At 46.5% G+C, this 12,668-nt stretch overlaps 4 protein-coding genes and 2 non-coding genes across 6 annotated transcripts; 2 read left to right on the forward strand and 4 right to left on the reverse strand.

The window, feature by feature from the left end:
- Positions 1-471: 471 nt before the first annotated feature.
- On the forward strand, positions 472-1,044 carry YALI1_F18696g (uncharacterized protein; the record flags this gene model as incomplete). The annotated part of the gene is made up of 1 exon (XM_068283390.1): positions 472-1,044. The coding sequence occupies one exon, from the start codon at positions 472-474 to the stop codon at positions 1,042-1,044; it is 573 nt and encodes a 190-aa protein (XP_068139491.1).
- Positions 1,045-3,280: 2,236 nt separating this feature from the next.
- On the reverse strand, positions 3,281-3,362 carry YALI1_F18725r. The gene has a single exon. It is a non-coding gene; the product is annotated as a tRNA-Lys (tRNA).
- A 371-nt stretch (positions 3,363-3,733) lies between these two features.
- YALI1_F18740g (uncharacterized protein) lies at positions 3,734-4,840 on the reverse strand (the record flags this gene model as incomplete). The annotated part of the gene is made up of 1 exon (XM_505390.3): positions 3,734-4,840. One exon carries the CDS (start codon positions 4,838-4,840, stop codon positions 3,734-3,736), a length of 1,107 nt encoding a protein of 368 aa, XP_505390.3.
- A 2,549-nt stretch (positions 4,841-7,389) lies between these two features.
- On the forward strand, positions 7,390-10,014 carry YALI1_F18766g (uncharacterized protein; the record flags this gene model as incomplete). The annotated part of the gene is made up of 1 exon (XM_505391.3): positions 7,390-10,014. The coding sequence occupies one exon, from the start codon at positions 7,390-7,392 to the stop codon at positions 10,012-10,014; it is 2,625 nt and encodes an 874-aa protein (XP_505391.3).
- Positions 10,015-10,526: 512 nt separating this feature from the next.
- YALI1_F18798r lies at positions 10,527-10,645 on the reverse strand. The gene has a single exon (XR_002432162.3). It is a non-coding gene; the product is annotated as a 5S ribosomal RNA (ribosomal RNA).
- A 1,174-nt stretch (positions 10,646-11,819) lies between these two features.
- YALI1_F18812g (uncharacterized protein) lies at positions 11,820-12,624 on the reverse strand (the record flags this gene model as incomplete). Its single annotated transcript, XM_068283391.1, has 2 exons — positions 11,820-11,998; positions 12,567-12,624. The coding sequence occupies 2 exons, from the start codon at positions 12,622-12,624 to the stop codon at positions 11,820-11,822; spliced, it is 237 nt and encodes a 78-aa protein (XP_068139492.1).
- Positions 12,625-12,668: the final 44 nt, after the last annotated feature.

Raw genomic sequence — 12,668 nt, forward strand, 5'->3', positions numbered from 1 at the left:
CGTTTACTATACCTGTACCTTTAAAAAAAATTAAAAAAAAATACAACAGGATGTTGACTTGAGTAGAGTATAGAAACTACAAGTAAAACACTGTGACAACTGTACCTGCACTTCATACCTTGACTTCATCTACAATTCAACAGAACTACTCATGCAACTGCAAACAGAACTACTCGTGCAGATAACTACTGGTGATGATTTGGGTGGGACTCTATGGTCCATAATGTATTATCCCCAGAGGTTCAGCTCAGTGCTTACATCCTCTTGTTCTATAATCTAAAGGTTCGGCTGGTGTACATCCTCATAGCGAGGTTCCACGCCTACATCCTTTCTGAATGCGAATCTGATCGTTGGATCTCCGACTGCTCGAATGGCTCTTACTGGCTTTGCAGCACTTACTGGCTCTTGGATGATCATCTGGCGCAGTGGCTCTAATCACATCTTCTTGTTGCTCTTATTGGCTCTGGCTCGATGGCTCTGGCTCTCATTCGCAAGAAACACTTAGCTCTTATTGGCTCATTGGCACTCACTGGCTTATCGTCATGGCTCTGGCTCTTACTGATTGGCTCTGGCCCATGCTATCAAGGTGCTGGCATTCTGCTCTCACAGTTCACAGTTCCACCTTCGCGGCTGTCGTCCATCGTTTTTCACAGTGTTCACTCTTGTGCTGGCATAACCTTAACGTGTCTCAGTCGCTACAACGTCTCCTGCTTCTGGGGGCTGGGTGGAATTTCACCATCGTGCAGCTCCAGGCGGGCTTTTCAGCGTTGTCTCTTAGTGTTCTGTTGTTGGCATTTGTCGGTTCGGGCGGCTCTAGTTCTGGCTCTTTGCGGCCCCGGACTGGCTCCTTTGCTCTGGCGGCCTCTGGCAGGTTGGGCCACAAACACTTTTTGCTCGGTGGCGGGCCTTTGCAGACGCTTATGCTCAGGCGGAAAAAAGCTGGGATCAGGTTTCGGATCGTGGTGGTCAGCTGTTCTCTTAACCGTGATTCCTGGTGTGCTGATACCAAGTCAGCAGCAGATGGAGAAGACATATGACTGTTAAAACGACAGTCCATCCCTCCAAAGCATTCAGGAATTGTTATCCATGCAGGGAATTGCACCCTAGGGGGCTACCCATACCTTCGGAGAGCTCATGGACAATGTTTCGTGTCCGTCACAGCTTCATATCCACGGAGACAGGATTCATGAGCGGCTTGCTAAGCCTCCAACTCGTCATCACCCTGCGTCCTCTTAGTGCATGTACCGAGGGGTTTCCTTTCACTCTGCAGCTTCGTAGCTTACGCTCAGCTTCACGTCTTAGTTACTAGCTCATGCGTTCTTCACACACGGTTTTAATCAGTCTCAACAGTTGCGTCGTAGCAGAGACTTTGCAGCTTCTGCTCAGCAACTTCTGGAATACTGCCTTGCGACAGGACCAGTAGAGCAGACCCCAAAGTGTTGCTCATGCTGGGAATTTCACCCGTGGTTGCGAACCATCTGAGAGACGGAGCTCCTGAGTAGATTGCGAATCTTTGCTCGTCATAGCTCCATCCCGTAGATGCATAAAAGAGGTGTGCTGACCCTCCAGCTCGGCAACATAAGAGAACTCAAGTTGCGTCATGGTAGGAGTGAAGTGAATGTCTGCTCGCGCAAGACAAGTACTGCTTCCTTGCTTTCGCTCAGCAGTATCAGCATCTCTCGAAGTGACCGAATCCTCCGCAAAAGCTGAGAGACTGATCGACTTCTGATTATGGAAAAACAGGGCTATGGCGGGGGTTTAAATACTGCTGGAGGAGCGTGATTGAGTTTCGAAAGTCTCGTTAGAGTTGCTTGGTGGCAAATATTAGTGTCGATCTATGCATATGGGAAATCGAGCGAACATTGTCGAACAAGAGAGAACACTGGGGAATTCACACGAAATGTCTTTTTCGAAAAACAGGACTGTAGTACGTCAATGGAGAATATCCAAACTCATGTCATTATTGCTATATTCACAATATACAAAACGCATGCTCGTGCTCAAGTGGACTTGGTCGTATTAAGCGACATAAGAAACCTTAATTGTAACCGAAAAATAATTGGAGGTTTCGAGAACAAAGATAGCCATAGAAGGTGGCAAACACCACTTCCACGGAGTAAAAAAGACAGAGAGAGAACTGGATGGAACTTTGAAGAAAGATGAAGTTACTTGAAAGGAAGTCTAGTTGTTTTTTTTCTCGGAGTTTTGCCTTGACTCCTTGTTTCTGGTGGGCGGACTCGAAACTTAATTTTATATTAATGAAAAATGTGAGAAATGACGAAAAATCGAATAAAATAAAATAAAATACAGCCAAAGAGCTCTTGTAAGGCAAATGAGTCCAAAAAAGATGTCTAAAAGTCTTAATTTTCTTATCTACAAAACTTGGAAACAACGGTCTTACATGGACTCATATCTATGGGTGCTGGAAAACTCAGCAGGTTGTACCAAGAACTCGAGCACAACACACGATCTTACATGGATTAAGGTATTTATCCGATTTTGGAAGATGTGAGTGTGGAACTGACCTTGAACAGATTTGTTCTCCACGAAACCAAACTGAATTCACACTCTGGGCGACATAAATTGTCATACAAACAACTTTGTCAGCTCCCTTCGTGTTATTTTCATCGTGTCGAGTTGAGTAGACTTTTCTGAGGTATCTGGGACCCACGCCTAGCAGTCCTCATATATGTCAGTCGAAACATATTGGACAACCGTAACAAAGATATCGTAAGATATCCCAGAGCATTGGATCAATCCTTCTTTGGTTGGACCCCTGTTTGTCAACTTGGTCTAGCTACAACATGCGCGTGTTTCCACCACCACCACTGGCCCTGTGTCAAGTTTGACTCTCGACTCCACTACACGTCGTCAGACATAACAATGCGGATGGCTGGTTGAGCTCCTGAGAGCTTGGATGAATAACACCGTGGACCTTGTTTATATGATTGTAGCGTAGGAGTGGGCACTGTACGAACCCCAGTTTGTCTGTGGGCCAACCAGACCTACAGCACTACCATGTGTGCAAGAGATAACCGATAAAAAAATTAAGGAAATTCTGAAGCAGTGTGAGCAGTGTGAAGCTACCGCAGTCTGGTTGAGTTACCAGGATCGTCGAGTGTTTCAGTACTGTTTGTACTTCGGGAAAGTCTGTGGATCTCTTGGAGCCAAGCTAGGCCCTCATACGACTGGCTCTAGGAGGAACACTACTAATTTAGATTAGTAAGCATCCGTGATATGGTAGGCGCTGTTGCAAAAGATACAGAAGAGAGCAAAAAGAAGCCCGACGTGGGGCTTGAACCCACAGCCTTGAGATTGCTTTGAATAAGAGTCTCACGCTCTACCGATTGAGCTAGCCAGGCAGTGGTTGAAACCGGCGGCGATTGGCCTAGAATAATAATAAAAAAGCCTAAAAAAATTCCTAGAAAAAAAAAAAAAAAAAAAAAAAAAAAAAGCTCTGCTTGTTGGTATATTTATCAGGTCAAGTGATGGAACAAGAAGAATACGTGAACAAGTGAACGCGAATGTCATGCGCTCTTCTGAACAATCGAATCCGAATCCGATTTGCGGGTACAACATTGTTATAGGCCCTAAGTAACTGAAATGTATTTGTTTAAAAATTAAAATATGGAGATAAATCCGGTTGTTTTTTCTACAATGAACTCCAGTCTCAATGCCAGGGTGTTCTGGGACTTCTATACTTGTACAAAATGAGATGTTACTATAAAAATGTTTACTTAAGCTGGTGCTCCTTGTGCTCCTTGTCGTCACCGTAAGCCTTGGTACCGTAGTGACCGTTGATGCAGATAATGTCCTGGGGTCGGTAATCCTGCTTGCCAGAGAAGAAGACCTCGAGGATCTTCTTTGTTCCCTCGGCGTATCGGCCCTGGGCATCGATGGAAGTGCCAGAGATATGAGGAGTCATGGCGTTTCCACCACCGTACTTGTTTCGCATGGTTCTCCAGGGATGGTCCTTGGGGGCAGGCTGGGGGAACCAGACATCACCACCGTATCCTCGCATCTTGCCGGACTCGAGTGCCTCGACAATGTCCTCGGTAACGCAGATGGCTCCTCGAGCAGTGTTGACGAGCCAAGCACCATTCTTCATGTGCGAGATGAGCTCCTTGTTGAAGAGGCCCTTGGTGGAGGCGTGCAGAGGGCAATTGATGGTCACGACATCACACAGAGAGAGCATCTCCTCCAGAGACTCAACTCGTCGGCAACCAATCTCCTTTTCGACGTCGGCAGGCATGGGCTGGTAGTCGTAGTAGAGCATTTCCATGGGGTCGAAGGGCTTGCATCGCTTGAGGACACGCTGGCCGATTCGGCCGCCACCAACGGTACCGATGACCTTACCCTCGAGATCGTAGGAGTCCTTGGCGACAGCAGCAACATCCCAGCCGCCAGAGATGATTTGCTCGTGGGCGGGGACAAAGTTTCGGACCAGAACGAGCATAGTCATGACAACATGCTCAGCGACGGACTGGACATTAGAACCAGTGACTTCCAGAACAGCGATATCTCGAGCGTTGGCAGCATCGAGATCAACGTGGTCCGAGCCCACACCGGCAGTGATGCAGATCTTGAGCTTCTTGGCCTTGTCGATTCGCTCCTTGTTGATGTAGCCAGGGTGGAAGGGGGTAGTGATGACTACATCGGCGTCAACAATCTCCTTGTCAAGCACAGAGTCGGCGCCATCCTTGGAAGAGGTGGTAACGAGAGTATGGCCCTGAGACTCGAGCCAGTCTCGGATACCGAGCTCGTTCTCGGTGCATCCAAGGAGCTTGGGCTCATCCTTAGCGTGAGAGCCGGCATCATAGAGAATAAGAAGGACCTTCATATCTGTAGTAGTTGTTGTGGGGGATTGTGTGGGTGTTGATGATGAAGTGACTGGAGTTTTGAGCCCTTTTATATTCCAAATACCGCCATCTTGCCCCCGCCTTGATCTGACCAACTTGCATGTATCATGTCGAGACGCGGTGTTTCAACGGGTAAGCGTGCGGCTCATTAATTCCTTGTCGCCGCTTGAAGCAATTTTGTATTTAACTAAACACGTCTGAAAAATTGCCATTTTTGCTGAAAAAATATGACTTCAAACAGGTGATTCCGATAGATTGCAACAATTACAATCTAATGTAACATTAATCACACATTTTAATTTGGTAACGGATCCCGCCATTATTCCAAGCATCCCGTCTGACAATTTCTGAGCCGCACAGACGGACCGCCTGAATTTTCGAGCCGCACCGACTGAATTTTCGAGCCGCACATGATTCATCCGCCACAGTACCGTCTCTGTTAATGATGTACATAGACACGAAACCTCCAGAAAATGGCCGCAAAAGTAAATGGTTAGTATTTGTGCAATTACAATTATATTGCGGAATCGGTATGATGGAAACATAAAACAATGAATCAGAAAACCATTGCTTTTCTCGATAATCATAGTACATCGTATACAATCCTTCCTCAGCCAAGCTGAAGTCACCACAAAACTCCTCTAAAGTACAATTTATTCATATCCTGTCTCTCAAAAATAGATTAAGATTTACGCTCTCTGTATCTTCCTGTACTTGCACTTTTCTCTCCCGTATTACCACCATACACGGGGAGGGGTAGCGCACCTCTCAGCCCAGATATACCAATAGCACGGAACTGGCTCTAATTGGTGAGTTCGGAGAGATTTCGCGGAGTCGGTTATCTAACTCATGGTTCCCTGTTTCCATATCAACAGAAAACACCCTAGACTTATCTTACTGCACCTGACCTATTACGCGGGATACACAGTCGTTATTTCTCCAAACAGGTGCAGTGGTATTTAGGTCCTTTATTTTTGAAATTCAATGTTTCTCATTTGCCTGGGGCCGACAAGGTCGATAGTATGGAGACGTCAGTAGTCCAGGTAAAGACAGTTCGGGCTAACAAGACAAGCAGCCTGGGCGAGTCCCTGGCTCATACTTGTGTGGTAAGCTTTGTAAAGCTCGTTGTTTAAAAAGCTACTAATTATATATCCAAAATTACAGGGCTGGCACTTTCGCTTATCTCTAGAAATCAGGGCTTTAGGTAAAATAAACGGAGATATCAATGAATATCCACGCGGAAAATGTATTTGGATTGATATCGTTACCTCATTCTGTCAAAATAACTGCGGAGAAATGTGTTCCGCCTGAACCGTGGCGTAGTTGACCCCCACGACCTCCCGCAATCGTAGAAAACGCGACTCGACATTGGAATAATACGAGCGCTTCAAAGATTACAATGAAGCTACCTTGCACTGGAACAGCGATAAGGGATAGACCCCACTGTATAACTGTATACCACAGATAAATATGGGTTGTATTTTGGGGGAGGAGCCTCGTGGGTTAAACTTTTGACGGTCACAGCGACAGCGTACGGCACCCCGTCCTTTACGGAACTGCATAATCTGTTTTGTCCAAGTATTGCATCCACAGATAACTGCACAGAAACAACAGCATTCTATCGAGTCTGGAACACCATATTATCCCATCTTCTCAAGAGTGGATCTTCTTCATTCACAACACCCCGCGTTCCCAATAGATAGTAACATAGAATCGTAACTTTTGGCTGATCATCACGCAGCGGCTGCATGAGTATATTCCTGTATGCACCTACCACACGGCGTTCATTACGTGCTACCAACACATGATTTACGGACCTTGTCACCAGTAGCTCAGGCATCGAACCTTACCCCCATATCCATCGTGTTAAAGAGCAGAAGTACGAGACTCTGAACCCGGTCACTGTCTTTCTTCGCGCCTTCAGCATCTGGGACGCCTCTACTTGTGTTGTAGGGCCAATGCACTGAGGACAGCCTCTGTCGATACCTCTGCCGATCCACGTGTTTGTTATATGTACTTGTAACACACTCCATCCGTCGTTAATCTCAATTTATTACCTATTCCCCTACCCTTCTATCAGTCTAGACACCCTGCTATCTACACACTATGGGAGCCTAACCTTCTCAAATCGTTTAGGTTGTTTCCAAGATAAGCCACACCTTACCGTCACATCTGGGCCGAGAAATCCCTTGTGGAATAGCTTATTCGCCGTGCTAAATCGCCACCAAACATGCGTAAGTTTTTGAGCCAACACCTTTCGCAGCTCTTGCGTATCTTGGCAGGCACCTCATCGCCGAGATTTCTTGGCGTGCATTTTGGTGTCTTGGCATTTTGAGATAAGTGCGAAGACGTGTCTCACTCTTGTAACAATGATTTTGCAACTCTATCCACATTTGTGCTTGTGTCACGATTACCTCTTGGTAAATCCGGGTGAATATCGTCGGAGCCGTGCGTGGTGCCGTTCGACAGAGGTAGACCGTATATATAAAAATGTTGATTCTACAGTTAAAGGGCACCATCAAACATCACTATGGACTCTCCCACCGAGGAAAAGTTCAACGACAAAAAGTCCCCCTTTGAGAAGGACGCCATCGAGGTGGACTTCGAGGCTGCTGAGGTCACCGATATCTCTTTCGTTGATTACGTCGGCGAAAAGCTCAATTTTGTCCCTGACGAAAATGGCGAACACACCAAGAATGTTCGTCTCATGGCCAGTTTTGTCGCTGAGATGACCGAGGAAGAAGCTGAGGAAATTCTTCTCAAGTTCATCCCCCTCCACGAAGATGATTACAATCTGCGGTTGGAGCAAAAGGAATATCTGAAGTCGCTTGTGAAAGGCGAGAAAGAAGCACCTGACCCCACAACCTACTCTATGGATCTCCGAATCGAAGCTGCTGCCATCAAGCATTGGTCGCCTTACGTCGAAGTTCGAGCCGTTACCGATTGTTGGGATGATATGGACGAACCTTGCGAGACAATCAGATCTTATGCCATCGGCTTGGTCTGGCTTCTTGTCGGATGCTTCGTGAACCAGTTCTTCATCTTCCGCTTCCCTTCCATCTCCATTAGCTCCGACGTCCTGCAGCTGCTCACCTATCCATGTGGAGAGTTCCTGGCTCGAGTTTTGCCCGACTGGGGGTTTACTTTCCGAGGAACCCGAATCACTCTCAACCCTGGTCCTTGGACAAGAAAGGAGCAGATGTTTGCGACCTTCTTCCTCAGCGGTGGTGATGGTTCCACTTATGTGTCGGCCTACAACCTCCCCACCCAGCTCCTGCCCATGTACTACGATCAGAAATGGGCCACCTTTGGTTACCAGATTATGTTGACCCTTTCTTCTCAGTACATTGGTTTTGGATTCGCTGGTATCCTGCGACGATTTGCCATCTACCCTACCAAGGCAATGTGGCCTATGCAAATGCCCACTCTGGCGCTCAACCGAGCCCTACTGGATCCCGAGAGGAAGCAGAGCATCAACGGATGGACCATTAGCAAGTATTGGTTCTTCCTGGTGGTGTTTGCAGGCTCATTCGTCTACTATTGGATTCCCGACTACCTGTTTGCAGCTCTCAGTAACTTCAACTGGATGACATGGATAGCTCCCAACAATGTAAACCTGGCTCTTCTCACTGGGCAGTCTGGAATGGGTATAAACCCCATCCCCACCTTTGATCTTAACGTCATTGGCGTGGGTAACGTCGTCACTCCGTGGTGGTCAGTTGTTAACATTCTTGTGGGAGCTATTCTAGGAACCTTTACAATCATTGGTGTATACTGGTCCAACATCAGATGGACCGCCTATCTGCCTATGAACACTCCTGGAATCTTCAACAACAAAGGAGGTAGCTACAAGGTGACCAAGATCCTGACTAATGGTGTTTTTGACGAGGAGAAGTACCAGAAGTATGGTCCTCCACTGTGGGGAGCTGCTAACCTGGTACTCTACGGTTCTTTCTTTTCTCTCTACACCCTTGGCTTTGTTTACACCATGCTGGCTTACTGGAGAGATATGTGCACAGCTGCCGTGGACTTTTACAACGGTATTGCCTTCTGGAACGGACGAAAGCGAACCGAGGTTGACTCTCCTTTTGCCCGACAGCTCAAAAAGTACCCCGATGTCCCTGATTGGTGGTTCTTTCTTATTCTTCTCATCTCCATTGGCTTCTGCATTGGCACTGTCAAGGGCTGGCCCACTTCCACTCCTGTCTGGGGTATCTTCTTTGTTCTCGGCATCAACGTGGTCTTCCTAGTCCCTATCTGTCTCCTTCAAGCTTACACTGGTAACGGATTTGCCCTCAACGTGCTTGTGGAGATTATTTGTGGCTATGCTCTCAACGGACGACCTACTGCACTCAACATTTTAAAGGCATACGGAGTCAACGTAGACTCCACCTCTCAGGGCTTTGTGTCTGTGTGGAAGACTGGAATGTACGCCTACGTGCCTTCTCGGGCCATTTTCCGAACCCAGATCCTCTCCACCCTCATCAATGCGTTTGTCACCGTCGGAATTCTCCAGTACCAGCTCACCTTGACAGATATTTGCACCCCGGCCCAGCGAGCTACTACCAAGTTTACTTGCCCCAACCAGAACGTCTTCTACTCTGCATCGGTTCTATTTGGAGCTATCGGATCCAAGCGAGTTTTTGGAACCGGGGGAGGGGATGGCCTTTACCCCTTCCTTAAGTGGTGTTTCCTCATTGGAGCAGTTGTTGCTCTCATTTTCTTCGCCATTCAGTACACCATTCCGGCCTACATTGGCAAGCGGTACCCCGAGAGAAAGGAGGCCATGGTTCGACTCTCGGAGCGACTTGGAAAGATTAACCCCGTTGTTATCAACATGGGCTTCCTTCAGTTCGCTCCTGGCAACCTATCATACATTACTGGAGGTGTTTATCTGGCAGCATTTTGGACTCTGTACTTGAAGAAGAGATACACTGAGTGGTGGGCCAAGTACACCTATGTGATGGTTGCAGGTGTCAATGTCGGTATCGCCCTGGCAGCAATCATTGTGTTCTTTGCCCTCCAATACAGCGACATTGAGCTCAGTTGGTGGGGAAACAATGTGCCTTACGCTGGTGCCGATGGTAATGAAACTCCCTTATTGACATTGGCTCCAGGCCAACTTATTGGTCCTCAGCCCGGTCACTTCCCTTAGGGAGGTTTTTCAGATTCATATTTATCTAATGAAGTGCTTAATGAATAGTAACGTAACTAGACGTCCTAATACAGTATCTTAATACAGCAATTACTGTATCGATGGATGCAGTCTGCTAAGAAGAAGTTTTACAAGTTCATATTGTAGCCTGTAGGTACTTGTTGTTCTCATATACAATTGTCCTTCATGTGATTATTGAAAAAATCAGCACTTCGCTTAATTTAAGGTTCATGCAATACAAAAGCACGACTCCTAAAATATCTTCGAGAGGCATTCGTGAGCATTCTATAAAAGAACGTCGAAGTTGTGTAAGAGGCTGAGGATATATAACACACTATGAGAAAAAGTAAAACTTAATGTATAGCAGCAATTGCTTGCTTTTGCCGACAATACACAGTTTTTGTTCATCAATGGAGGTGTTGGGGAGTATGGTTTCGAGAACATGGTTGACAACAGAGCATACTGACGGTAATCAGTCTTGACTTGAAAAACGCAACAAAATTGCACGCAAAAATTGCAGCACCCAGGATTCTCGTATGGTCTCCCACTACAATACTAACTGGGCTCTCTGGTGCTTGACTATGGCTGATCGGACGGGAAGCCGTATTTTCACCAGGATATGGCCGCAACTGGCCAAAAAAGCGGTTGGAGGTAGTGATCAAGTCACGTGAGTGGAGTAAAGCCCGCAAAATTCTGTCACACTAATTGTCCCATGACTTTCTCTATATACACGTCACAATGAAGTGACCATCAGAGTAATACAAACAAAAAAGCTGTAGGACAACATAATACAAACAACTGGAATGAACTACTGGAAAATAACGAGGGATTACAGCCAATTTACTTACGCGTGATACTACGATACGGCATGGGGTGCATGCGGTCCTACAATAAACAGTATGACTCGATCCCATCGCACGGCTAACAAGACGACTAGTGATAAATGACTAAAACTTCACGTCGTTTTGGGGAGTTTTCTTGCCGCGGCAATCTCTCCAATCTTGACAGTAGTGTTAAAGCTTTGTTCGCGAATTGGCATAACAAGCTGCTCCTGAGTACAGTACCGTATCTCAACACCGTGCACGATACTCAACAAAACTCATCAGTCTTAGTATATCATACACCGGCTGAAAAACATTGCTTATGTTAACATTATCTGTGCTCTGAAAACCACTGACGTGCTCCCAAGAACATCCAATAACTTACCATGTCCAAAAGGAATAACGGTTTTCAGACCCCCTTCCCTGATCATTGTCATCTTCCTTTCGTTTGTTTTTTTTCCCTCTTCTTGCTCTGAAGTCCATTTGGCGGTCGGTGTTTTGTTAAAGCGGGTTGCTTACCTTGACCAGCTGGTGACCTATACATCAAGCACAGGCAGATAGAAAGAAAAACGCTTCCTCCTCTTATGACTCACCACCTCCATGACACTCCGGAAAAGTTCCACCACATCTCTTTCTGAGAAATGTGTTAAAGACAAGCCAAAAGAAATTGAGGCAACACAGCAGGCCAGTATACCTTCAGTTCTGCTTTTCAGAGAAATCTGCTGGAATTGTCCGACAATCGTGTTTCAAGGGACAGGCTAATGTTTGGAGGAAGCCATGGGATGAGCCGACTTGGGCATCCTCTTGGTGACAGTCTTAACCATCATATTGCATTTCTTCTTGTTCTTCTTCTGGATTTTTGAATCGCATGAAGTGGTAGACGAAATAAACGACTCACGCTGGAATTGTCCTTTGTCTCACTTTTCTAGCATAGCCCTCTCTATACCCGTTGCAGGACCAGAGAAGCCTGTCACTCTTCCATCATCAGAAGAGGGCTGTTGGCTTCAATGTGAAAACAGCCACTTGCTGACAAAACTTGGATGAGACAGCAGACGACTTGCGCTTTGCTGATGCTGCTGATTTCGCCTTGGAAGCTTCCCGAAACTCTTTCCCTGTCTCGGCCCGTAGAGCATCAAACTCCTTCTTTTCTGCAGCAATCTTAGCTTCTTGTTGAGAAACTTTTCTAGCGAAATCTTGAGCGGCCTCGTTGAATTGTTGTTATGCCCTAGCCTAATGAAGTGCCTTGGTGGCTGCACAACGATGACGTCTGTGGCTATCCTTAAGTCCAGTTTCGCATTCTTCAATCATGTCAATTAAAATCGGGACTGGAATCGAATCCATTTCTTTTTTCCACTTCTTCCAGTTGCTTCACCCCTTGCTGATTCGCTCGTGTTAACACCCTCCAACGTGTTTAGCGGAAGTCCTTCAACTTTTGAACTCGCCCAATGGTTGTCCCCATGCTGTCCCTCAGCGCAGGAATATAAGCACCACAAAAGAGGCATTCACAACAAACCAAAAATATGTGTAGTGGGGAGCTGTAGTCCATTAGGTGAGACTGGAATCTCGCTGTCCTCGTTATCTGTTGTGGCCGATAACAATCCTTATCGTTATCTGTGCATAATCATGAGCCTATCGAAGGAATAAGGTTGCATATTTATATTTTGTTACAATCCGACAGGCCATTGCTGTAACCGATATTGATCCAGCCACGGCAGGAAGTGTACGACTCACTCTCCGCCTCTGCTCTGTCGCCCCTGCTCTCCGCCTCTTTGATATGCAGCACCCCCATCTTTGGTCTCAAGTGTTGGCTTCAGATATCGCTTGATCGGCTAT

Source organism: Yarrowia lipolytica, chromosome 1F, assembly GCF_001761485.1.
Source record: "Yarrowia lipolytica chromosome 1F, complete sequence".
NCBI classification, from domain to species: Eukaryota; Fungi; Ascomycota; class Dipodascomycetes; order Dipodascales; genus Yarrowia; species Yarrowia lipolytica.